The sequence below is a fragment of the Micropterus dolomieu genome, linkage group LG13 (genome assembly GCF_021292245.1).
Source record: "Micropterus dolomieu isolate WLL.071019.BEF.003 ecotype Adirondacks linkage group LG13, ASM2129224v1, whole genome shotgun sequence".
In the NCBI taxonomy this organism is placed as follows: domain Eukaryota; kingdom Metazoa; phylum Chordata; class Actinopteri; order Centrarchiformes; family Centrarchidae; genus Micropterus; species Micropterus dolomieu.
This window is the reverse complement of record NC_060162.1, coordinates 11,815,084-11,840,656: the sequence shown is the minus strand read 5'-3', so window position 1 is coordinate 11,840,656 and position 25,573 is coordinate 11,815,084. Positions and strand designations below refer to the sequence as shown.

At 42.7% G+C, this 25,573-nt stretch overlaps 1 protein-coding gene and 1 long non-coding RNA gene across 2 annotated transcripts; one reads left to right on the top strand and one right to left on the bottom strand.

Annotated features, from left to right (window-relative positions):
- Positions 1–20: 20 nt before the first annotated feature.
- On the top strand, positions 21–1,120 carry LOC123981768. Its single transcript, XR_006827824.1, has 2 exons — positions 21–434; positions 528–1,120. It is a non-coding gene; the product is annotated as an uncharacterized LOC123981768 (long non-coding RNA).
- Positions 1,121–5,280: 4,160 nt separating this feature from the next.
- On the bottom strand, positions 5,281–25,038 carry LOC123981677 (inactive tyrosine-protein kinase PRAG1). Its single transcript, XM_046066722.1, has 6 exons — positions 24,780–25,038; positions 20,935–21,276; positions 19,079–20,829; positions 12,156–12,301; positions 10,088–10,854; positions 5,281–7,970 (listed from the first exon to the last, which is right to left on the bottom strand). The coding sequence occupies exons 2-6, from the start codon at positions 21,199–21,201 to the stop codon at positions 6,810–6,812; spliced, it is 4,092 nt and encodes a 1,363-aa protein (XP_045922678.1). The 5' UTR covers positions 21,202–21,276; positions 24,780–25,038; the 3' UTR covers positions 5,281–6,809.
- Positions 25,039–25,573: the final 535 nt, after the last annotated feature.

Below are 25,573 nucleotides of genomic sequence, written 5' to 3'. Positions count from 1 at the left end.
TAAAATAAAACAAAAGGCAGACATTTAAGATTAAGCTAACCAAGTAACAGTGAACCACATAGTCACACATTTTAAAAACATAACCATCCAACCAGCATCACATTTTTATCATGCAAATTAATAAAAGAAATGCATACACACTGATTTTCTCTTGCGGGTTATTTGAAAAAGTTCAGGTTCAGTAACCATTATCACTTAAATTGTTACTACCAGTCTCCTTTAATAATGTGAACAATTCAGCCCTGTGATAAATGGATTCCCAGCTACAGGTAGTGTGTTTATATGCTTTTCTTGTGGTTAAAGAAAATAAGTAATTATTTATATCAAATCTGTCCTTCAGAAAATTAACGAAAAGCCTCAAGTCATCGCGGACTATGAGTGTGGGAGAGCAATTCCCAATAACCAGGTCATGGGCAAGATAGAGCGAGTAATTGGTAAGAGTAATTGGCTAATATTGAATGATCATGTTCATTGTATCTCAGTTGCCAGTTGGATGAACCCATATGTTTCTCTTCTGTCATGAACAGGGTTGAAACTGCGTGGGAAGGATATTGGCCAACCCCTAGAGGCAAAATCCAAGAAGAAATGAACACAAAGCCTCGAAATCAGCCCCACCCAACCCCATCCCACCTCTGAGAACCCTCTAAAACTCTCATCCGCTCTCCCCCAATCCCTTCCTCTACCTGGGCTGATCTCACCTGTGTCCTGCCTGAGGACCTGGTGCTCCACCGCATTACAAGCTGCATACTGACAAGTCATCAGAAAAACACTTTCCCGACCACATTATCAAATGAATGATCGAATGCATTTTTCAACATTGCAAACTCAAAGTTCTGTGTATTTTCTTTCTTCGCTGCACCTACATACGCTTAGCCTTTGGCATGATAAATTCAACTTTTTGATAGTGACATAAAATAATTTAAAATGAGATTTAGTTTTCATGGCCAAACAAACTTTAATGTTCTGAGCATGATCTTAAGCCGAAAGTGCTTGATTGCATCTTATTTTTTTTTTTTTTTCCCTCTCTACACACTTAAGACAGTGGGTGATTGTCATTACAGTGTTGAAATGTTTTAATGCTGTGCTTTGTTTCGATCTAAAAATAAAGTTTGGCAGTTCATGACTTTTCTGGGTGTGTATTCATAGCCACTGTAGCACAGAATGGAAACATGGAACAAATTGGCAGTTTTGTACCAGTTATTTGAATGTCTAATTTTTTCAGACTTGTTACTACAGCAATAAATGTAGAAAATTTACTTCATTTACAACAAAAATTATATTTGGGTTGCTGTACTCCAAGGAGACTGGAGGGGAAAAAAATGCTGCATCAACTTAAAGTCTGAATGTAGTAGTGACATTGAGCCAGTAGGTGTCAGAATACTTCCAGAAATTTATCAGGACTGTTAAATTTCATGCAGTATCATGAAAACCTATTGCAGTCAGATTTATGTGCAAAGTTGATTGATTTAATGTAAAAACACTTTATGAAACCTTACAAAAAATACCTTCTCCTATAAATTGTAATGTTCACAGCTGTAGATAAAGTACAGGCCAGTATCAATAAAGAATTTAATAATTTTTTTGCAGAGATTTGTTGAAATGTTTTGGAATGTGTAACATCTTTAGTCTTAAAAATGAACCATGTTATGACTGAGACACGCATTCACCCTTCAAATGTACAACACCAAAGTGACTGGCCTTGATGAAGCTTTAAATAGCTGTTTGCAATGCTTTTCATTTCTCTACAGTGTTCCTCTTCATAGCATGGGTTATGGATTTGAGTTTCTTGCTTTTGCAAGTTATAAGCATGCCTTCTGTTTTATCAAAGATTCATGGACCTTACTGTTGCAGAATAACAAAAGCAGCATGGCGAGAGGAATTGCAAGTGGAGCACAACACATTCAAGGACTTATGCCTGATAATGGCAACAAAAACAAAAAAAGAATGGCAGGAGCGCTGTGTTGATGAGGGCTTGAAGGCTGGTGAAGTGTGACAGACTAGGAGGGAAGCTGAAGAGGTGTAGGTCATCAGTGAGGCAGTATTTCCAAACATAAAGGAGGGGAAGTGCAATTGTTTCAAGAGCTTTCTAGCTACATTTCAAGCTAGGGCTCACTGGAAGCAGAGCCAGCTACAAATGCTATAACTTCTCAGCTCCTCCTGTGGGATCTTGATTTTATCTCGGCCCAGCTGTTGCCTCTCTCTGGATGCTGTGTTATACTGTAGCCTCTGTAATAAAGTCACCAGCAACGCGATATTGAGGCTGGAGAATGCACAAGGGACCGCCAGAGACACAAAGGAAGAGCAGACAACGGTCAAGCACTGCAAACCATTTGTCCTGCATAACCTCTGTTGAGCCCTGTAGGGCAGTCTGGTTTGGTGAGATAGGGCTTTGTGGTGCTTCGGGCACGTTTGTGAATCACTGTATTCATCATTAGAAGGAGGCACCAAAAATACCTGAAGAAATCTACAGATGTGACGGTACGTTGTCTGCTTATTTGGGATAGGTGGTTCCAGGGGAGGCTGGGTAATATGAAGTGTCATTTTGTAATTAATTAGAGAGCAACACTGGTGTGTCTGTGGCTGCTCGTCTTGGATTTCCTAATAGAACTTTTTCACAGCAGACAGTTGTCATAGTAGGGAAAGAAAAGGTTATTAATAACATTAACTTGTCCCAGTAAGCCATGACAGGGTCAGGGTGAGCCAGCGTGAACAATACCAGGACCCAGAAACTGAAGCAGCTAAATGGAATTTGGCCTTTTCCCTTCTGTGATGTGTCAAAAGATCTTCTGTGAAAAAGCCTATAGGCTAAGCATAGAATCTGAGTGAAGCACGCTGTTGCAGTTCATGCAGCAGTAGTGCTTTACTCGAGTCTGCAAACAGCAGAGAGCAGGAACCCCACAGGCTATGAGGTTAAATCATGGAACCAGAACAGCAAGGACACAGACACCAATACTCCATCCTTCCATTTAAGGGCTCAGATTAGGGGTGTGACGAAACACTTAGCCCATGAGACGTAACATTGCACAAGATTTGGGCCATGACAAGACAAGAATATATTTTAATAGGCCTACTATTTAGGGGGGAAAATGTATTGATAAAAGGGGTCTGGGGGTCCTCCCCCAGAAGATTTTGAGCATTAAACACTTAATTTCCTGCAGCTCCTGTGATTGGGCCGGCCTAGTGTCAGTATAGAAAATTACCCAATGGGCCGCTGTCCATGCTTTATAGTCCAATCGTTGGCCCATTGTTTTTAAAAAACAGTTATATAAATACATAATTTATTTACACCGGCCCCAAAGGTGCGTTGGCCCACTGGGCATTTGCCCGGTATGCCAGATTACCAATCCGGCCCTGGGACACCCCAGCTGCCCCACACCTCCATTCACCTTCTTTTGACAATTCTCCCCAGCGTTAAGCGAACATACTCTCTATGTTGAGCTGATGGTTCAGGAACACTCTGGGCTACCTTCAAATCTGGCCATGCTGCAACAATGTGAATGGGAATTTGGTCCTGCGGACTTTTCTAGATAACTTTCCTTAGGCCGGATGAGTCTGCCAACAATGGGCATAAAATTTTCAAACATACATAAGTATGGGCGAAATCCACAGTCATTAAAGTTGTCATGTTTGTGATTTCAACATAAATGATGAGACGTACTGTATATATATAATATATATTTTGTGACTTTATTTTGGATGATATATATGTATTTATGTAAGTGTTATGTGCAATAATAGTTAGGTGCACTTTTTGGAGAGATGCAATAACCTGAGAAAGTAGTATTCACAGATAATATAGAAAGTTAAGCATTATAGACATAAAGACAGTGTCATTATTAAGGTATTATTATCAGTGGCAAGTTAAACCCACTGTCTGATTTAAAGACTTAAATTATGTGGTTAGTTGAACAAATATGGATATGTAGTACATCTGAGTACTGAAAATAAATAATGTCTCATTGTCTATGATTGGCCACTCATGCATGGGAATAAGAAAACATACGAACAGCAGCAATAGCTGGTGATTTAGCTTTGAAAAGTGTGTTTCCCCTTTAACTGTCCTCTACATGTTGCTTTAAATAATATTTCCCACATCAGTTGCCTTTTTGCCATATTAATGCATATGTTGTGGGAGGTTTAAGTGTGGTATCTTTGTTTTTGCCTTCTTAGGTCCCCTTGCTGAAGACGGTTTGCTGGGATGTATATTTGCTCAAATAAAGTATGCAACCTCCTGACCGGTGTTCACTGGACAAACAAAGAAGGGAGCCTTGCTGTTGTTTCCAGGGGGTTATTTGGATTCTTGCTTAACAGGCTGCTCCAGTGGGTGAGTGTGTGTGAAAGAGAGAGGGAGACAGAGACTGACTGCGTTCCTGGAAATGCCATTCCATTGGTCAAAACACCATAGCAACATAGTTCCACCTATGACAAGGGAGCAGCCAGTGGTTTTGAAGGAGCGATGTGAAGCAGAAAGCTACATGGGGGGGGGTTGGCAGCGCTAGGGGAGGATTGGGGGGGGGAAAGTCTGGGGTCTGTTTTTGCCTTAGGCTCCAAACTCAAATTGAGATTCCACTACACGTACAACCTGTTGTGCTGCTCCGTGCAATGCACTCTCTGTTCCTCCTTCAACAGCAGATGCTACTCCTTCAGCTGATTGGAGTTTTTTTTTTGGCTTTCTCTGTTCATTAGTTTTGTTGTCTGTTTCTTTTAGTAAATTGCATAAATTGCTTCAATCCCAGCACAAAGAACTACCGCAGTTTATGTATATTCCTTTACAAATTACTTAATATTAAAAATAAGCAGTATATTTAGACCTAACAAAAGAAAGACTAGGAAAAAGTTTGTTTCCTGCTGAGGATTTCCATACTGCATGATGCTAGCGGCATTCACATATTTCACTGGTTGTTACAGGGTTAATGCAATTCCAATAGCTGCAACTCCGTCTTGCATAATGTACTTTAGAGCAATAAGACTTCTAAGCTGGAAAATAGAGTAAGACAACAAACAAAGACTATATGTTGTACTTCAGTATACAGTAACACCCTACACTTTCTGACATGAGGAGTGGACTCCAATCAGGCCCTCATTTCCTGTCATCTCCCTACTATTGGGAAATACATAAAATTTATTTGAACAAATATGCTAAAATTGTGCTCAAGATTTATCAATTTTTCCATATGCATGTCTAAAATTTGACATGTTTTGCTGGAGTTCATTAGAGTTAAAGTACAGGCAGCATGTCATTAAAGGGGATCCAAAAAATAAGATCAAAACACCAGATGATACTGTGAGAAAATATATGCACAGTTTATTGATGGATGCAAATAGGTGAGGCACACAAAATGTCAAAAATGTATTAGTTGTGAGTTCTGAACTTGTTTTTTTTTTTCTCTTCATCATTAGAAACACCATTCAGTCATTGCAACTCTGGACTTTGTTGAGAAATTTTTTTTTTGGTGATAAAATACCCATAACTTGGATCTTTCTCTGCAGCCTACATGGGACACAGGAGGCAAAAAATCCCCAAAACAAACAGGCCCAGCTGCTGCTGTGCCAAAAAAACAACAACAAATAAGATACGAAAATAAACAGAGGAATTCCAGTGACTACTACAGGATAACAAATAATATCATAAATATTTTTTAACTGCTGCTCGTATTTCATGGCTTTTAAAGACCTGCTTGGGCTCATTTTCTTCTAATATCATCTACGAATCACTGTACAAAATTGTTTCTGGAACATTCTGTGAAAGGCCAGTTTCACAAAGGACGAATGATAAGTAATATTTACATTTGGCTTCTGAGTCACCGTAACATAAACAAAGAACAAAAAGGCACTGTGACAAATGTCTAAACATTTAAATATGTATTAAAAGTAAGCACAAGGGAACACCTGGGCTTCCATTCAGTAGAAGCAATCGCTAACGATGCCAATTGTTTTGTCAATCCAATTAATATTGAGTTGTGTTAGACAGTATGGCTTATGATTAATCAACAAGTCTTTATTACGCAATGATGCCTAACAAGGATTTCGAGACAGCACAGACTTAAGGAAGCCTGCCTTGTTCTGTCCTACTAGCACACCTGTATTCACTGAACAGCCATTATTCTGTGGATTTGGTTAAAGAAAGGTTGAATTTGTGTTGTTTACACAGTATACAGTACAGCACTATGTGCCCATGAATAAACATGACGGGAAAAGGTGCGACAGTGTTAAGTCTGCTCTTTTTTTTAAAGATATTAGACAAAGTAAAAGTTAGCTGCACATTTACGTAGATACCACACAGCATTACTTTGCAAAGCTGACCGATGCAGAATAAGGTTATGAACTATTTAGCCTGTTCTCAGTGGGTATCTTAATTGATATTTAATAAATACACACAATACAGTGTCAAACATGAAACTTTGGTAAGTGTATTATAGAATAATGAATACTGTCCATATTCTTCCTTTACTGGTGTATTTACCAGCATCACTGGCACAAAGTGATTCTAGTCTGTAAGTGAATGTTTTAGCCATGTTATCCATATGTTTGTGACAAGAACATCTAAAAACAGCAGAATTTTCACAGGTCATTTCTTTGCTACGTTGACAGTCTGCAGCAGGATACTGAGAGTGGACTGCTAGGTTGATGCGCGGCCCTCATGCATGTAGCAGTAGCGCAGACAGGTGGGTAGGTTCACAGTATCTCCAAAGGATCACACTGCCCGGACCCATCCATAGTTAGCTTTGACGTTATTGGTCTCTCTCATATGCACATTCACGTGTAACTGCGGCTCCTCTCGTGCAGACTTTTAACCCTCAACTGAGCTGTCACTTTAGAGAGTAGAGTAGTTCAGCAGTATGGCAGAGAGACAGAGGGTGAGCCGAGGAAAAGTACTGACAGCACAACCAGTCCTCCAGCTCCGCGTTCCTCTCGGGCTCCAGTGAACGCTCTGCGAACTTCATCATCAGCAGGGCCCGTTTCACATCCAGCCAGTTGAGGAGGCCCTCATGTCGGGATCCGCCGACAAAGCCCCCCGCTTGTCCGTGTCTCTCCCACTGCTGCTCCATCAGATCCTTCCTTGGGCCCCAGAGGAGGCTCTGCAGTATGCGCTTGGCCTCCTGGATATGGATGCGTTTGATGGGGTCAGGCTGGAGCAGGAGCTGAGCCAGCCTGTGGAGGCCAGCCGAGTACAGGGAGACAGAGGGGATTGGCGGCAAGTCCTCGCAGCGGTAGTCTTGTTCCTTCAGAGCTGGACTCACCTCAAATGGGTTGGGTTGATGGAGGAGCTCGTAGATCAAGATGCCTGTCTGGAACTCGTCAAATTTACGGTACTGGGCGGCTGAGACAATCTCAGGCGCCAATCTGGCGTGGTCACGTTTGATGCGAGGATCCACAGTGGTTGAGGCAGCATCCTCTGAAGAGCGACGCTTGGCCTTGGCGAAGTTGCTGATGAGGACCCGGGGAAGGTGACGCTGAATGTCCACACCACTTGGACCGTTACTGGTGCTGTTGTCAGAGGTGGTCTGTTGGGGGAGCTGGGACGGCCTACGATTATGAGGCACCAACAACAGGTTTTCGAGGCAGATGTCGCGGTGCGTGACCCCGTGCTCCTTCAAGTGCTCCAGGCCATTGCAGAGTTGCAGGAGGAGGAAACATGCACGGCGCTCATAGACCTCTGGCTGAGTTCTATGGAACGCTTCCCACTCCCGGACGAAGTCAGCTGCTGTCTGGTGAGGGATCTCAGAGGCGATGACCACTACTCGTTCCCGCTCTACCTGTTGGCCAGATGCAGACGAGGAGGGCTGAGGCAGCGAGGAAGCAGGCGTGGTGGGCAGAGAGACTTCGTCAGAAGGCAACATACTCTGGGGGACACAAGCGAGAAAGTGGCCACAGTCCTGCTGGAGGTTGAAGTGGGGGGGAATACTCTGCTGCACTGACAGACCATAGAGATGGCCCTGTTTGGCCTCCATGGATGGACTCTTACAGATCTGGAGAGGTATACACACAAAGGACAGTAGGAGGAAAAGAATGTAGCAAAGGAGCAGAAAGGGACAGAGGGGAGGGGGGAATTCCACACACAGAGAGGGGAAGGGAGTGGAGCCAAGAAACATAAGAAAGAAATTCTTGTTAGTGAGCTTCCAAGGTCAACGCCAATTCAGTTCCTGGTCTCATTCAAGAGAAACCAATGTCTTTGATGCAGATTTAAATCCAATCCTCAACTGAAAGCTTGTGAAAAAGGCTTTTCTAAGTTACTAGCAGGCTAGCTGATGGCATGACTGGACTCAATTTGTCTTTAAGTAAACTACTACAGCTCCTCAGTGTGTGTCATTCTCTTGCAAGCTTTGGGAAAATTCAAATTTCTCTGAATAAAATCTTCCTGAAACAAACACTGCGTTCTCACTGTCTCTTGGGGTCTGACTTTTAGACATAATCTCTTCTTTGTGATTAACTGGACTGAAATCTACTTTCATGGTGTTCAGGTTTTTAGTCAGCAACACACTGGTGGCACGCCTGAATATCCATGAAGTTTTTGTGCTGGATGGTCTCAAACTACATGGTGTGTATTGGGTTATGAGTGTGTGTGTGTCCTTGACAACAGGGGTTTGTCTGACTGTAAATCCTGCCTGGAATGTAAAGATTAATTGGGCCTAGAGATATTAAGCAAGACTGTGGGCACCCACGCCGTGGCACAACATGTACTGTACAAACAAGCGCTGCTCTGCACAGCACTAATAACTTTGGGACAAAGGTCAGTGAGACTGACTCCACACCCATCTTTCTGACTGTTTACATGACACGTCCCGAAGGGCCGTGCTGTAGTGGGACCATCCCATCTGTAGCCTAAGAACAAACAAGACCACCGCCCAATTTTAATCTCTTCATTCATCTGTCTTAAAATGTCAAATCCCTGCTTAAAAGATCAATTTACAACACCCACTGTGCAAATTATTCCTTAAACAGCAGTAAAGATCATTTTGAGTGAGCTGTGAGTTGCTCGCTTGACAACAACTTCTGAGTGGAGAGAAAAAACACAATCTATATGCTACAAAAACACTCTTCCTCACTGCAACTAAGTCAAACACAAGACTAGTCAATCCCTGTAAAAATCAATTCAACATTTAAACTTTATGAGGTATCTAGTGATGATGCAAAAATATGCACATAATTCTGTTTGTGTTGAGCGTTGAAGTTATAATCCTTAAGATTTTCATGAAGTCAAGTCCTGTTTCCATACCATTTTTAGTCTGCGTTTTTTCATCAAATAACCATCTAATGCATTTACATTTACAATACATAGTGACCTCTCTTTACATTAGTTTTCATTGTTAGTGGCGGAGTCTGCCATTCCAGTGTGGAATTCAAATAGCTTACTTTTCACAGGAAATTAATGTGGGTAATATCTGTAATCTGGTTTTAACTTTATCTCACTGATCCCAGCTTCACTGTTTATTTTTCAGTTTCCATTTACTATTGCTGCTGCTTCACATTACAAGTGTCCAAATGGAGCTGTGGCTTCTATTGCAAAGCAGCCACAGGAAATGGCTGTGATCGTTCATCAAAAATGCGTTTACACAACAAGACATGGTGATTTTTTGGATTTTATGGTAGTAGATCAGCTTTAAATAGTGCAGGGAGTAATGGTCCAAGAAGGAGCAGCCACAGTGAGCTCTTGGACGAAGAGCTGCAGGCGACTGCACACCTCCAAATCTCAGCAAGGTGACCAACTTTACTCTGCCCTGCTGTTATGTGGGAAACTACTCATGGTTGCTCATGGCATGCCTGGAAATGAGCTAATTATTGACTCATGTCTTAATTCCAACAAAATGAGTTTGTTGGCTGCGGTGTGAATACATAGACCAGTTGCATTTTGTTGTTGTATTTCTGACAAAGTAGCTGCTCATGGGGTGTTTGCTGCCCTCATAATTCTGGGACCTGTAGTATTACACTGCACTTATTGTTACCACAAGTAACCACAGGTATTGCCCGAGGAATCAGGACTGAAATATTAAGGATTATAACTTGAACATGGTTATATTAAACACATATTTAATAAATTCCCTTTTATTAAATACTTGTCAAATAAGGTCTAGTATTTAGGGATTACCTTTACAGCGTAGGAGTTGCTGGGGTCTGAGGCACAGGCAGCAGAGTAGTAGACAGCATCTCCTGCGTTGCAGCTCGGCTTGTTAGAGGTGAGCCTGAACAGAGACCAGTTGCTCTCCTCAAACCTAAGCAGGTTCCTCTGGGAGCGAGTGAAGTGATCCTCACATTTTAGAGCCAAGCGTCGCAGAGACTCAGCATACAGGCCTCCCAGTTTGGAGTACACTCCCTCCCTACTGTCTATGTTACTCAGAAGGGTCTGGAGCTGCAGGCTGGAACCCGAATTTGGTGCCAAACCCTGTTCTGAAGCTGAGAAGGGCACGCTGAGCTGCGGGGAAGAGGAGCACGTGATGCTGCTTCGGCAGTGGACACCTAGACGCCCGTGAGTCTTCAGTGACTCATCCAGAGTCCGGGACCTTGAGGATCGGCCTAGCAGGGCATGGCAACGCTCCAGGGACTCGTTGGAAGAAAAAATGGGTCGCGGGTCAACAGGGCTGGACGGTAAACTGGACCGGGCGCTAGTGTCAGCAGGTCGACACACGTTGCTCTCTGAGCCAGTGAATGGGAGGCGTGGGTACGCTCGGACAAAGGGTTTTCCATTTGTGCTATCGGGAGCCGACACGGTGCGGTTGACCATTTCTTTCTTCGGTAGAGGAGGTGGCTGGTTATTTAAGCTGCTAAAAGAGGGTGGGTGAGGAGACCCCGGGGCTGAGGCCACCGGACTTCTGGAAAATGGAGAGGAACATGACATCCGTGAAGCATCCCGAGAACCTGAGAAGAGAGAAAAAAAGATTACATCAGCAGGTTCGCTGATTGATTACTGAAAATGAAAGAGCGTTGTAGCATGATCAAGGTCTCAGTCAAGTACAGTTATGTAAGCAAACTTTTTGACCTAATTGTTATGAAACAACCAAAAATATCCAGTTGATAAGAACACATATACAGCTTTATATTAAATAGAGCTTGGTATTGATCTTCTCATCTAAAAAAAACAAACAGACAGGCAGATGTCGACTTAGAAAACAGACACACACAAACACAGAAAGCAACCATTGGAGGCTTTTGTTTTCACTGGATTCACAGAATACAGTATATCCTTTGTTTCTCAGTGTCCTTCTGAGTTAATTTCCTGTAACCTCACAGTACTCGCGGACTTGCATATTCTTGAGTGACAGCTGTGACTTTGATTTATTTACTACAACCCTTCTGTCACTGCCTACGCTGCTTAGCCTTAGTGCAAATACCTCGTTTCCTCAAAAGAGCTGGACATCTCCACAATCCGGGGTTCAAGCTGACACTCAAAATATCTTCCATCCAATTATGATCCATTTGTCAATGAAAGATTTAAAAGTCGGAACGTGACATTACACTAGAGGAGACAGACACTGAGATAATCGTGTGGTGCAGTCTTCAATAACTGCACTGAGGGGGGAGACTGTAAAGATTAAAAAAAAAATACTCTAGGATGTAGCCAAGCCCATTTTCCCTCGTTATCAGAGTCCATAATTATCTCTTCAAACAACATTGCCTAGGAAGTTCCAGCAATTACAAGCATCTGAGTGCCACACAGGTTTAAAGCTGACATGCAAAGGACAGTAAGTTCTAAACCAAAGTCGCATGCCACTCACTCTGAGCCGTGTCTCGTTTTGATGATTTTAGAAATCAACAAACTATGTATGTGCACTTAACAAAAGAGGAAGACAAGAGACAAGATGACAGTAAGCTGCTATAAAACCTTGCAGCGTTCCCTTTCCTCTTTTCACTTGTGTTGCACAGTCTCACTCTGGACAAAGTGCATGTTCACAGTTAACCACGGTGAAACATCAACAAAACTAACATGCAGGCAAACACAAAGCATCGCCAGTCACGTGTCTGTAAAAGCTACAGAAAAAACAGTACCTAACTTTCTCAGTAAATTACAATTCGGTTTGCTTTATTAGATACTGTATCAGACGGATATGATCGTTAGACTCCCGGCAAATGTTTCTATTGAGGCAAATGGACCTGCCCCACTCAGATATTTAAATCAATCCCCTTAACCTGGCCAAAATATGAGTGTGAGTGGTACTCACCAGCGTCAGCAGTCAGGTTGTCAGTGGAGGCAGTGGGTAGGCTGGCAGTGCTCAGGACCCGCAGAGATGAAGTAGGGCTCTCTACTGACCCTTGTTGGCTGCAGCGGTCCAGCTCCATGTTGCTGCCACTCATCTTACTGCACACTCTGTAATGGAGAAAACAACAGAGATGTGCTAAGTGAATATGACAGGACAAACAAGATATAAACAAACATGCATTCAAGTCATATTCTGTGGTTTTTTTCCTGTCTGCATTGCTGTCTGCCTGTGTATGAATATGTTAACTGTTCCAAAACATCAGTCTAGTCAGGTGCAGTTTCACTTGGTAGTTAGTCTGTAGGTTTTCTATTTGTGCAACCGTTTAAAGTCGTGGAACCACTTCATTTCCTCTTGATGTGCCTTTATCTGAACTATTCAATACTAATAATGTCCATGTCAACGAGCACATTTTTTTATTTTAAATGACGAACAAATACCGCCAGGAGTAGTTTCACTTCCTTGTTACAGAGACACACTTCTTGATTATGTGTAGACTCATGGAAACAAAGTCAAACTTTAAACAAAAAAACATCTTCTTGCATATTATGAGCCTACCAGATATGGCAGTTTTGTCTTATTTCTGATATTGAGCCTTCTTGAAAACCGTCAACGTTCATGTAACTTTTGCTGAACACCGGCCGCTTTGATCACAATTGGAATTTACCGGATAATGGCACATTGGATTTCCCTATATTTCCCACAATTCCCTTGAGTTAGTTGCTTTAAATGGAAACTCCACCAAATATACTTATCTTTTTAAAATGTCTTGGGAAGCACTACTGCATATGTGAACATGTTGCATACAACTTTTTGTGGCTTGAGAGGGAGCTGTGCAAAGTCTGATGAATTGCCTCAGGTGATGTCACTTGAGTCAGGGTCAGTTTCTGGCAGAAGACTACAAGTTTGAAAATGAAACAAAATCTGGGGTGTGGAGTTAGAAAGAAGTTGGGTTACCAGACCTCTGTAGCCCGCTCCTCATCTCTGTTTGAGGCAAGAGGCCCGAGGCTACAGTAGCTACAGAGGTTGAGATGCATTGTGGGTAATGTAGGAGCCAGGTTTTGCGATATAGTATGCTTACTTCTTGTTAAATTTTTGTGATAATGCGATTTTAATCCTAACCCTGCAAGAGCAGACTGATTTGGAAGTGAAGTGAGGAGGTGGGAATTTTTAATTTGGATAAATCTAGATGCCACTTGCTAGTTCTCCAGCGTTGCCTACCCCAGCTTTAATGTCAGTTACACAACATCATTTATCTACAGTTAGCCACTGTTACATTTTGTTCATACCAGACCAAGTAAAGCAGTAGCAGCAGGGCACACTGATGGCCTAAGGGTTAACATGGCAACCATGAACTGCAACGTTCTCGTTTTGCATCCTGCTGGGGTCTTTTGTTGTGTGTTATATGCCATCTCTCTCTCCTCTCATTTCCTCTCATCCCTCTATTCTAGGCTATAAATAGGCATAAAATACCAAAAACATTTTTTTAAAGAGCTGCAGCAGCTAAACACCAGAGTGCCAAGATTTGCGAAAGGGCGTGTTTAATTGCATATGAAATTCAACTTTTCATTTGTAAAACGGACGATTGTTAGATTCTTTCTTTTCATTTACTCAAAAGACACTCTGCACTCTTCTTGTTCAGTTTGCCTGACTACCGTGATGGCCACTTATAATACCAATGAAAACTGTGCATGAGCAGACTTCCTAATCAAGGTGACCAATTACGCTGAGTGACAGCCATTCACTTGTCTCATTATACCCACTAATGGCTCAGGGAAGCAGGGTCCATTCCAGTCCCATCCGTTCATCTCTCTTTCCTCTCCTCCATCACAAAATGACTCCTCTATCCATTTATCTGCCGACCCCTGACTTCAATTCCACCACAAATCAGCAGAACAAACAGATGAGGAGGAGAAAAGGAGAGGAGCACAGGGGGAAGACAAAGGCTTAGGTATTCTCTGTGGGCAGTTAGCCAAAGGATCCGCTATCGTTTTACAGACAAAGAAACAGTGATGAAAGGCAGTGGTAATGCTGAGGCAGAGGAGAAACGGTAATGGGTGCAGGGATTATGAGGCTCTGTGCATGTGTGCGCCTGAGCATGTCTCACTCTAGATCTCTCAGATTTGTATCCAAAACATCAGATTTGCCTTGGTGAAAGAATGTCATTGCTTATGTCCTGCGGGGAGGATGTGCACTGATGAATGAGTCATGTCAGCAAGGACATGCAAATAAAGACCTTGACTCAGATTAGGACTGCATGTAAGAATATACAAGCATTTACGGGCTGCAACTAACAAGTATTTTCATTATCAATTCATCTGACGATTATTTTCCCGATTCACTGATCAATTGTTTGGCCTATAAAATGTCTAAAAAGGGTCTATTTGGAATAACCAGTTTTAGCCTAAACATCTATTAATAAACATCTTGCTTATTTTCCTACACAATAGATTTAATGATTTTTTTTACTGAAAAAAAGTCTACGTGAGATTTCATGGTCAGACGAGGTTTGTGTTCCGCAATCAGTCCGGCAACGACAGCAACCCTGATTTAGAATGTAAACAATCAAGCTTCAGTAAGTAAGTAACACACTGGATCTGTTGACACACATGCGACCCTGACGTGTGTGGTATTAATAAAGCTGTGTGAGAGGAGCAGGGGGAGTTTTTAAAAAGGGATCAGATCGGGGTTACAGCTAACTAGCCACAGATAGCGGTGTGAAAGTGTAAAATGAGACCCCAACTAAACTGCGGCGTTGTTGTGATCAGGTTCACACCACTGGTTTCACTTCCTGATTCTTACTTAGATACACACATATATATAAAATGATGACGTCTGAGACTGCACATACTTTTGTTGTATGTTTTGGGTGTGCAAATGCTTACACGCACATTCGTTTTTTCCTTGCTATTTTATGTAGAGACAATACTGGTTATACAGCACTATGAGTGATGAAATATTGTAACCAGATTTCACCCAAAACATTATTGTTGATACATAATTCAGGATTCTGAGTTAAAAAGCAGGCTGACTCATATTTAGTATCAAGAACACCTTTACAATGCAAGAGGGAATTTCCCTTCGGGGATCAATAAAGTATTTCTGATTCTGAGAAACTTATAGAACTGTAATTGAGGGATGCTGTTGTATTGGAACATATTAAATTATTAGGTGTTTCTTTTGCATTATATAAACTGTCAAATGTAGTAATTATTGCATTGCGGTTATACAGGATCACAATATATCGTGCCTGTGTTTTTGTTGGCAAGCGTTGCTCCTTTCCTTTCCCGTGATTGTAGGATAGCTACCTTGGCTATATAGCCATATAAAACCACGTATTTGAAACAAGGATCCATTAATGTTTGACACCAATCTTTGTTATATTTTGCAACATGCTCCAGCCTTGCCTTGTTATCTTCTTCCCTGTCAGCTATCTCCATTCCTTATTCATAACAACCCACTTTCATTTATTTGCACCACATCACGCATTAAGACACTTTGTTTTCTTCATAAATTTCTCTTCATCTTGCCACTGTTTTAATCTCACCAATAGGATCAGCTCAAATAAAAGAAAAAAAGAATCTAGGTAGAAAAAGTTAGAAAAGGATTGGAAGAGAGTAGAAGAACAGCAAAAAGCAGAGTGTCAAAGTGAGAAAATGAATAATGAGCATAGCATTGACCACATGCCATTCAAAGCCACTTCTCAATTTTGACTACCGAGCTCCCAACAGAGGTGTGAAAATAAGCAGAGGCCCAACCTTACCTACGAAGGCTCAGCGGTTTATTACGATCTTCCTGAAATACACTCAAACTCTGCAACCATTTCCCTGTTTGAACAAGAACTTCACCCCTTCCCTTCATAAGTCTAATGGTTGTCAATTCCTACTGAGGACACATATGAGAAGAAGATGTGTTCAGGTGCCTACCTCCTGCTGAACAAGCAGAGGTCCTCGTCGGGCTGGTGGGCGCAAAATGCCCCCAGATCAGACCAGTGGCTCTCTAAAGCCCCGCCATGTGCAGTAACACAACTCTGGTTCCACAAGAGTCATATGTGTATTTAAAGTCTCTCTCAGCAAGGCAAAGCAACAGCACCCATTAGATGCGCAAAATTAAAGCACCCATATTTCATATATAGCATTCACTCACTGACCTAGTAGTTCACTTTAGAGCAGCTTTAAGTCGTCAGGTGGCAACAAGATGCTATCTGTTCTGCTGCAGAGAAGGGATCAGGATGGCTCTGTGGAGGGAGGGGCAGCACGTCTTGAACAACAGTTTAGAGACCAAAATGCAATTCAAACCCAAGACAAACTCATTGGACTTAAATCCACATGGCTGATCTATAAATTCTACTTCTATTGGTGGCAACAGAGTGCCAGACTGAGGCAGTTTGGGAGTTGCCAGGGGCAACAATCTGTTCACCAAAGCCTCCCTTTGGCAACCTTCACTGACCAGTTGACACGCCTTCCCCATTAAAGAGTACTTACTCACAAACTCGTGCACGCCATAGGCACATGATGCACAAAAACACACACACCTCTTCAGTTGACGCACCGCATGATATGTAGGTTGACCTGTTACGAGGAATACGAGAGGGGAAATTAGGTGTTTTCCACAGTGATCACAGGCTCCGGGAGCCAGATTTTTCAAACCATCTGTGGCTTTTAAATGATTCAGCACATTAAAATGCTGCTTCACAGGGTGTACGTGCATGTGTGTCTTTGTATTGTTTTCCATTCATTCCACACACAATATTCCCTTTAATGTCATTAACCCATCTTTTCATGAAGTGTTGATTGCTTTGCAGACAAGATTTAGACTCTGATTCCCTGCAGCACAATGTCATTGAGGACACTTGTTGATTAAACACACCACGACTTAGAACACCAGAAAGCCACAAATCGAGGCGAGTTCCCACAGTCTCAACAAGATATATTTTTATCAGCGCAGATTGTCGGCAGTGTCATAACAGGAGAGATGGGTAGAATTACCACAAACATAAGAGCCTTTGAAATGTGATCAGCAATCTGTGTTTTTGACAGTAAAACATTCCTACGCAGCGTTTGCTGACTGCAGCAGCTCAAGATGGTGGAACATCTGTTTCTCTTGAGGAAGCCACAGTCGTTACACCTCATTGTGCTGTCCCAGACAATGCAAAGTTTATTTTGAGGAGATCATTTGATGCTCTAATAACTGCAACACAAGGCCTCTTCTCTGTTTCTGCTTTGGGTAGCTGACTCAGACAGCAGAGTATATTCTTAGCCTCATTCAGACTCAGGTTAAAGCAAATGTTACTGCTAATACATTTGCTATGTAGGCTAAGAGCCCTGTGTAGAGTAGGTTGCAATACTTGAATAAAGGTGAAAATTGATCATTCTGCATATCTTGTAAGTGAATTAAATACTGTTTCTGAGGATTACAAATAACCAGGGCGTGAAATTGAGCAGCAACATTTGAGTATCAAGAATTTAAAGCACAATCATGCCACCAATGCAAATATGTGCCCAAATATGCATCTAAACACCTACTAATGATAACTTTGTCCCTGTATGACAATATCAACTGAACAAGGCCAAAGGTATTTTGTTTTTTAATATTTACAGTTCTGTCGACTGTGCTGCAGCCAAAACAAATTTACAGCAACATGACACAGCAGGGGACTATTTAACAGACCCATTTTGTGTGTCAATTAGAATTGAAAAAGTCACATTACTAGCATGAATAGAACAAGGCATGCATTGAGGAATATGCTGGAACAGCATGAATGATCACAAGGCGCTAGAATGGAGGTTGATTCAAGGCTGAATAATGATGCTATGAAAGGAGAAGGGACAGTAAGATTCACACAGATGACTGCAGTAACATGCATGTGATCATATGCACAGTTACAGGCTATATATATATGTGTGTGTGTGTGTGTGTGTGTGTATACACACACACACACACACACACAGTCCCATCATATTGTGCATTTAGACTAAGTAGTGCATGTTGTAAGTGCTAAATTATGGAACATAATGAAACCAGTCTCATGGCTAAATTACAGTCCCATTAATGCTAATGCAAATCACAGGTAGGAGACTGAAGTTCAGGCAGGAATATATGCGCTATAATGGGCAGGTCGAGCTTAAAAAATGCACAGCATTCATCTTACAGCAAGTGTATAGTATACTAGTGTGTAATTATACCTCTATTATAGTTTTTTTTCTTCACACAACTGCCTATTGTAAACAATATTTGAAACCAACCATTCCTTAAGATAGCTGATAGTATATTTACTGTGCTTTGCCCTTATTTACCATAAAGGGTGTAATGAACAATGTAAAACAGTTATTTTTGGATTTTACATGTTAACAGGTACAAGATTTTGCACTGCTGAATATTTTCAGCTGCACTAAATGAAATATTTAAAAAATATAGCATAAAATATTGTGAATCTGAAAAAAAAACTTCAGTTCTGCTTTTTAAGCTGAATGAAGATGGTGAGATGTAATCACTTAATCATCCTCAGTCATTTATCTAGAGAAAATTCATGTCAACTGGTGATCAAAGCATCTGAAGCTATGAAAAGTAAGCAGTTCTTAACTAGCAGTCAAGAACTGCCTACTTTTTATTGCTTCACATTGTAAACTGAAAACCTTGAAGATTTGTGTCTACTGGTCAAGCTGAGTAAGAAATATAGCCTCACACCTTGGCTAATTTCTAATTGGCATTTTGTCATTACTTTTGACATTTCACTGGGAACATGATTAACTGAAAAAGATTAATCAATAATGATGAATGACATGTATCATATATAGTCCTACCCTAATACACTAGTGCTCTATCTTATTTGAGGGTTAATAATTAAATGTGTAAATGCAAAACAAAAAGTTCTTTGTTATTCTTACCTGTGAAGTTTCTTAGGTGGGGGAGGTGGTGGATTGGGTTCATTGTTGGCAGCTCCCTTCCCTGCTGCCAGCAACTCTGATGAGCCGTCATGCAACGGTTGCCTGGCAGGCATGCTCCCGTTATGCTTGCCCTCCTCCTCTGCAGTGGTGCCCTCAGTCTCCCCATGACAGGCACCATTGTTAGGGGCAGTGGGGGGGGCCGTGCCTGGCTCTGTCATCGGAGGGGGGCTGCTGAGAGCCGTCCAGTCCCTGGCCTCCTTCCAGACAGCGGCACCATTGACCAGGCCTGCCACCTGAGAGGTTGTCCCTGGCTTGGCGGCCAGCTTCTTCTTCTCCCCCTCTTTCCGCTCTCTCTCCTCCTCCTCCTCTTCTTCCTCGATGCGACAGTTCCAACCAGAACTGTGAAAGTGGGACTTGTGCCAGCGTTCGGACACTGCTGCGCTGTGGTTCTCTGAATGGACCTTGAAGTGGCCCTCTCTAGCAGAGACTAGAAAAAGCATTGGGAGTTCAGGGAGAGGGACAGGAGACGAGATGGATGGTGAGAGGCTGGAGGTGCCCAGTTTGGGGAGATCAGGAAGAGGGACTGGAGAAGACATGGATGGTGAGAGGCTAGAGGTTCCCAGTTTAGGGGAACGGGTGGTCCTTTTGGGGGGAATGGGTGGGCTAGACTGAGGCTTAGGGTGGAGAGTTGGTGTAAGGCTGGCTTCAGTGACCAAAGAGGGAGCGCTGTGGCTGGGGCTGGGCCAGCGGAAGGCCGGGCTGCTGGGGTCTTTACGTGCTGTAGGGCTGAAGTGGCATTGGGTGCTGATGGCTGAATCTGGACTGCTCAGGTAGAAAGTCCTGTTGTTCTCCTCTGTGTGAGTGGCCATTACAGTGATGGTGGCCCGTTGACTCTCTCCTGAAAGCTCAAGCTCAGGGCACTGGGACGAGTTCTTAGTCTGGTTTGGGGACTCAGGATGGGACTGCAACCCATTTCCTTGCGGCCTGCGCTTTTTCTTGGTGCTCTCCGCATAAATGGGTTCTGAGTCTGGCTGTCCGTTGGGAGAGTTGGGAGATGACTGTGAGCCACCGCTGGATGGTGGGCTTTGGGGGCTCCCGGACCTAATTTGTCTTCCTCCCCACCCCTCTGCCCCAGGAAGTGAATCTGTACTACTACGATAAGAACAAGAGGAGTCCGATAGGCTGGTCTGTTTATACAGGACGGGAGGAGAGTGGAGGGATTTTGGGGGATTGTGGCTAGTGGTGTCCAAACCTAAGGCTGTGGTGGGGGAAGTGCTAGATGTTTTAGTAATAGTAGCAGTACAACCCCTGCTGATACCATTGCTATGAACTGCGGCAGGACTGGAAGGGACAATATCCACAGAAAAAGGTATCTCCACCGATGCCTCATGGGACTCCTGACAATTTACCCTGGATGTCACACCAATTCCATTATAAGTGCTCTTGGTTCTAGTGGTGGTTGTACTCTGCTGCCTACAGGTGTCTCCAATGGCATTATTCTTTAAACTCTGAGAACCTCTACCCTCCTCCTGGGTGACGAAGATATTGCTGATGACCATGGAGTCTTTAGGGAGGATGTTAGGGGATATGGAAGTCAGAGAGAAGCAGTTGTTGAAGTCCATCTTGGTTTCAGGACTCTGGAGAACCGCCTCTCTATGGGCCTTGTTGCATCCGTTACCGTCAATGTAAAGAGATGACAGGTCCAAGAGCTTCTTCAGACCCAAACGCTCAACCGGGCTCTTTGTGTTCTCCTGTCACACATAAACATGAGCACACATTAAAGAACAGGATACATCATTCTGGACAGTAATAAACTCAAATGTTTGTTACAGAAAAGAGATGTTTAAGAGGATCACCTGCTCTATGTTCATGTTGACATCAGTCATCGACTCGTTGGTGTCAAGGCTCATCATAGTGGGTTTGACAGCGATGGTTGGCTTGCTGTAGGGCGAAGGTGATGTCACTCCAGCTTCTTCATCATCCCCCAAGCTGCTCTTCAAACAAGCGGCAGGCACGTTGCTACCCAGGCCTCCGACAGTCTTGTGCGCACTAAGCGGGTGAAAGCAGTTCTTACAAGAGCCGGGTTTCCATACGTGTTCTGCAAAGTCGCTACACGCTGACATCTTTGGTTTGCTAAATTAGGTTTGGTCAGAAGTGGCTGTTGAGTGATCTGGCAGGCACAGGACGAACTGTCATGACTGGTCAGCAGAAGTTTGCAACGTCACAAGATGTTGATCACAAGGCAGTATGTAAAGGAGAGAGAAAGAAGAATAAGGTATACTGTTAAAAGAATGAAGTCATAAATGTCTATGTACGGTAGTCATTTTTTGCACATTGGTTGTGTCACAACAATAATCCCACATGTCTTTGTACCAAGTAAAACTGCTTGTATTACACAAGAACCATTTATGCAATCATTTCCTTTTCCACTCTTTACAAATGACTTATTAATTTTAATACTTAACAAATATTCTGGTTTGAGAGACTGCTCATTTTGCCTAGGGATGCCTCAATCCTTGATATGCCAGATTGGTATTGGCCCAGATACTGGTCTAATTAGGCAGATCAGGTTTTGGCCATGAGATGACAGATCCGTATTAAAAACTCTTTGTCAATAACATATAAAATTCTGAGTTTCCGCTATTTATTTAGCAGTGGCAGACTGCCGACTGTTTAGTGCTGCAGCAATCCCTGGACTAATGCTACCAAAAATTACTTTGAGATTTTGAGATAAAGAGAGCATGGGTATTGGATCTGTACTTGATAGATACCCAGAGGTGAGGTATTGGAATCGGGACAGAAAAAGTTTATTTATTTATTTTATTTTTTTAATGGTTTTCTGAATCAAGCCATAATTTCAACAAAAAAAGTAAGTAAAAAAAAAAGTCAACTATCTACTAAAAATTGTACAGACTGTGATGAGTGAGTCCAGGCTGACAAGTTTCTCTAAGCTCATAGAAGACCTCTGTTTGGATTTAAGAGTTGTCCGCGGATGTAATTTAAGAAGACCTGGTGTATGCTGTGCTACTTGTTCCCATGGCCTCCTAAATTAGGGGGAATGTGGATTCTGTTCAACCAAAGGGCCTGCCGGTGTGAGCCCAGCGACATAAAAGCCCTCCAGAGTCCTCTGCAGCCCCCGACATGCTAGAAGAAGACGGAGGAGCCTCAAGCATCCCGGAGGTCGGAATGTCAGGAATGTCTAAAGGCGCAAGTCTCACCAGGGTTAATCTCACACCCACAACAACCTCCCTTCCCCCTTCCACACACACACACCTCCCACTCCACATGTGTGTCCTCCTTCTCCCACAAACAAACTGACCCACGCATACCTCCTTCCTCTCCCTCTGTTTGTCCTGTTTAACTGGACTGACAGTGAGAAGATCAACACCATTTCAGAGAGATCACTGGTTCTGGGTGTCCCTCTTTATGTTCTTTACACAGCTTTAATTGCCTCTCAACAAGGTGCTGATATGGCACACAGCAAAATTAGCCCACCATCTAGACTCATTATCCAGAAAAAAAACAGAGGAAACAGGAGGACAAACAATTACAATGAAAACGGGTCTAAGTGCACTTGGGTAGCCTAAATATTACTTTTACATTACGCACTCTTTTAGTCATAGTGATTCTTGATTACTCTAAATCCTCCATTGATCGTTTGACAAAAAATACAAAAGAATAAAAGATAAAGAATGCTTCCAACTTGTTAAGACAACTGGTAATTCCAGGCTCCAGTATAACGACCTTGCAATCTACTAATCCTATAGGAATAAAGCATTTTACTGTTAGTAAAGATAATGCATGTTTACATTTTTCTTTGTTCTGACAGACTCAGTTTGGGCAGGAAAGCACCCACTGCTAGCTCACTGTTTGTTTAACCGTTCCTGCGACAACAGAGGAAACGGAGCCTTGCCTAACATCTTATGGCATTGTGCATGAGTCATATGAAGCAATGACTGATCAGAGACACACACATCAATAGGCCACTGGGCCTGCTGCTTTAGAGAACCTGCAAGTCAAGAACATGTGTCGGGGTTTTATGGGACAATCATAATTAATTAATTAATAATTAAATCTGTATTTTCAAGAGAAAATATCTCAAATGGCGCCTCCATTTAGGCTTATTCTAGCTCTTGTTGACATGTTCAGCCCTGCTTGTTTGAACAGAGATAGACACTGCTGTCTACATTCCCCACACCTTCTCAAGCTCAATGTCCAATATTCCTCACTTGTAAAAATACACACACACACACACGCGCACACATACAGGGCATAACCACAAGAAATTAAGCCATCTGTCAAAATTCAAGTCCTGCCTTCTATATAAACACACAGACTATGAAAAATATCTCATGAGCATGTTAGAAGTTGGGGGTTAGAAAAATAAGATAAGGAATAAGGAAAACGGACTTGAGGGTGTATGTTGTGTTTACAGTTTTGGGCCACCTAAAGGAGATTATGAACCTTGAAGTCACAAGCCCGAGGACCTCTGTACATCACACACCAGTGGCTTGGCCACTAGATGTCTCAAAAAACACATTCAATTTTGCTGGGAAATTAAAATCTGCCACCCAGAGGGATTATATCCTTAATCTAAAAAGCCACATTCGTACGCCTCTTTCTCTTCAAAACACAAAACTAGGCGTTTGCTTTGAGTTAACAGACTGTAGTGCATTGAAAAATGTAGTCAGGCTGTGACGTTAGACAGGTTGGCAACAGTTTAAATAGCCCACAGATATTGTGACCAAGAGGAGTAATTAAGGTAAAGGTTGGAGGGCTTATCAACACTCAACAGCTGGTAAGAGTGCAAAAGTGAATCCTTCTGCAGCAGCAAGCAAGTACCAGCAGCAGACACATTTGCCCCCCCCCCCCCCCCTTTCTAACACACCAGCACATGGGGGCGCAGGGCAGCCTTAATGAAGTGTAGGTCATCTGATAGTTATTATTCTAGGGTTACTGTAACATAATTCACTGCATTAGCCTGCTAGCTGCCTTTTACGAACTGCTGTGCCATGCCAAAACACATCCCATACACTTAAATGAATAAGATTCCCATACAACAACGAGTCCAGCTATTTATAATCAAAACAATTAGACAACACAGTCCATATTACAGTCTGATAACCAGGTCATATCAGTGTGTAATTAGTCACCCACTTTGAATACAAATTCTTTTACGAGCTACATTTGTCACGCCTGCCTCACTCACACAGCCCATTCATTCACGCACAACCTGCCCCCCAATACTCGGTAAGGATTTCCGCCAAAACTTGGCAACTTCGGACGAATATCTCAAAACTTCCACCTTAACGCCATTGATGTTAATGTTTTACAAGCACCTGTTTTAACACACATTCGGCACAGGCTATGAGACCCCCACGTGTTTCTGTTTTAAGCCTCAGTTTTTGGACTTGATACATGAAGATGTGGCCGAGTTTGCTTTACGGTAGGTTATTGTAGCGAGAGAGAAAAAAGGTCCTCCTGCACTGAAGTAACTGGCAAAAATGGCTATGTTTTAATTACCTTCTTTAGCACAACACATAAATAGGAAACGTATATGGCAACTTAGCCCAACCTATGTTGAACAAACTAAATGGGTGTGTTAAGGAAAGACAAAACACCAGCTACAATGTAAACATGCTATAATAGCCAAGGTTATCTAGTGCCTATTGACCGACCGACCGACTCTCACTCTGCTTACCTGCTCGGACTTTCTCTTCCCTGGCAACGCAAAAGCTTTAAAAAAAAAACAAAAAACAGGCAGAAATAAAAATTTCAACAACACAACTCGTAATTGCTCCTCATATATCCGCCTGTCTGCCTGTATCCGACATGCGACAGGTTAATGACCCAGGAGGTTCTGTGGTGCTGCAGGCTGGCTTCGGCTCCAGCCTGGCACGCCGCTGCTGCTGCTGCTGCTGTTTTTGCACTGTGCAGAGGTGGAGTGAGGCGGAGCAGGAGTCCTCTGCAGCAGCACGGGGAGAGCACAAGGTGGGAGGAGCTCCCGACCATGCAGTCTGGCCAGTGGCCACACTCTCAGGTTTTTATTAAGGCTTTTGTCCTACAAGATGTCATAAGGATTAGAAAATACATAACAAAAAGCCATCTTTTATCACGTCATTTGATTTGCAGAGGAGTCTACTGTAAACACCACCAACGTTTTTAAGTTGCAGCTTAAGGCTAGAAAGAATGCAAAGTCTCAAGAAAGAAAGCTGTTTTTGGTTGTTTTAAAAACAAAGCGGGCTGTGCAGGTTTATTCTGCAAGCAATCAATCTTGTTCAGAAGCCCTTTGATGTGGGGAAGGTGGATGTATACAAGCTTCCCTGGGTTTTGCTGCCCCTTCCCTCCCGCTACCCCCTAGACTGCTCCTGCTTCTGTTCATCATGGCTAGGGTGACAGAGTGATAAAAAAAAACACTGCCGCTGTTACCGAGACGGGCCGGACCCCTGCTGGTTTCCATTATGAGCAGCAAAAGGAGAGGCAAGCTCAGAGAGT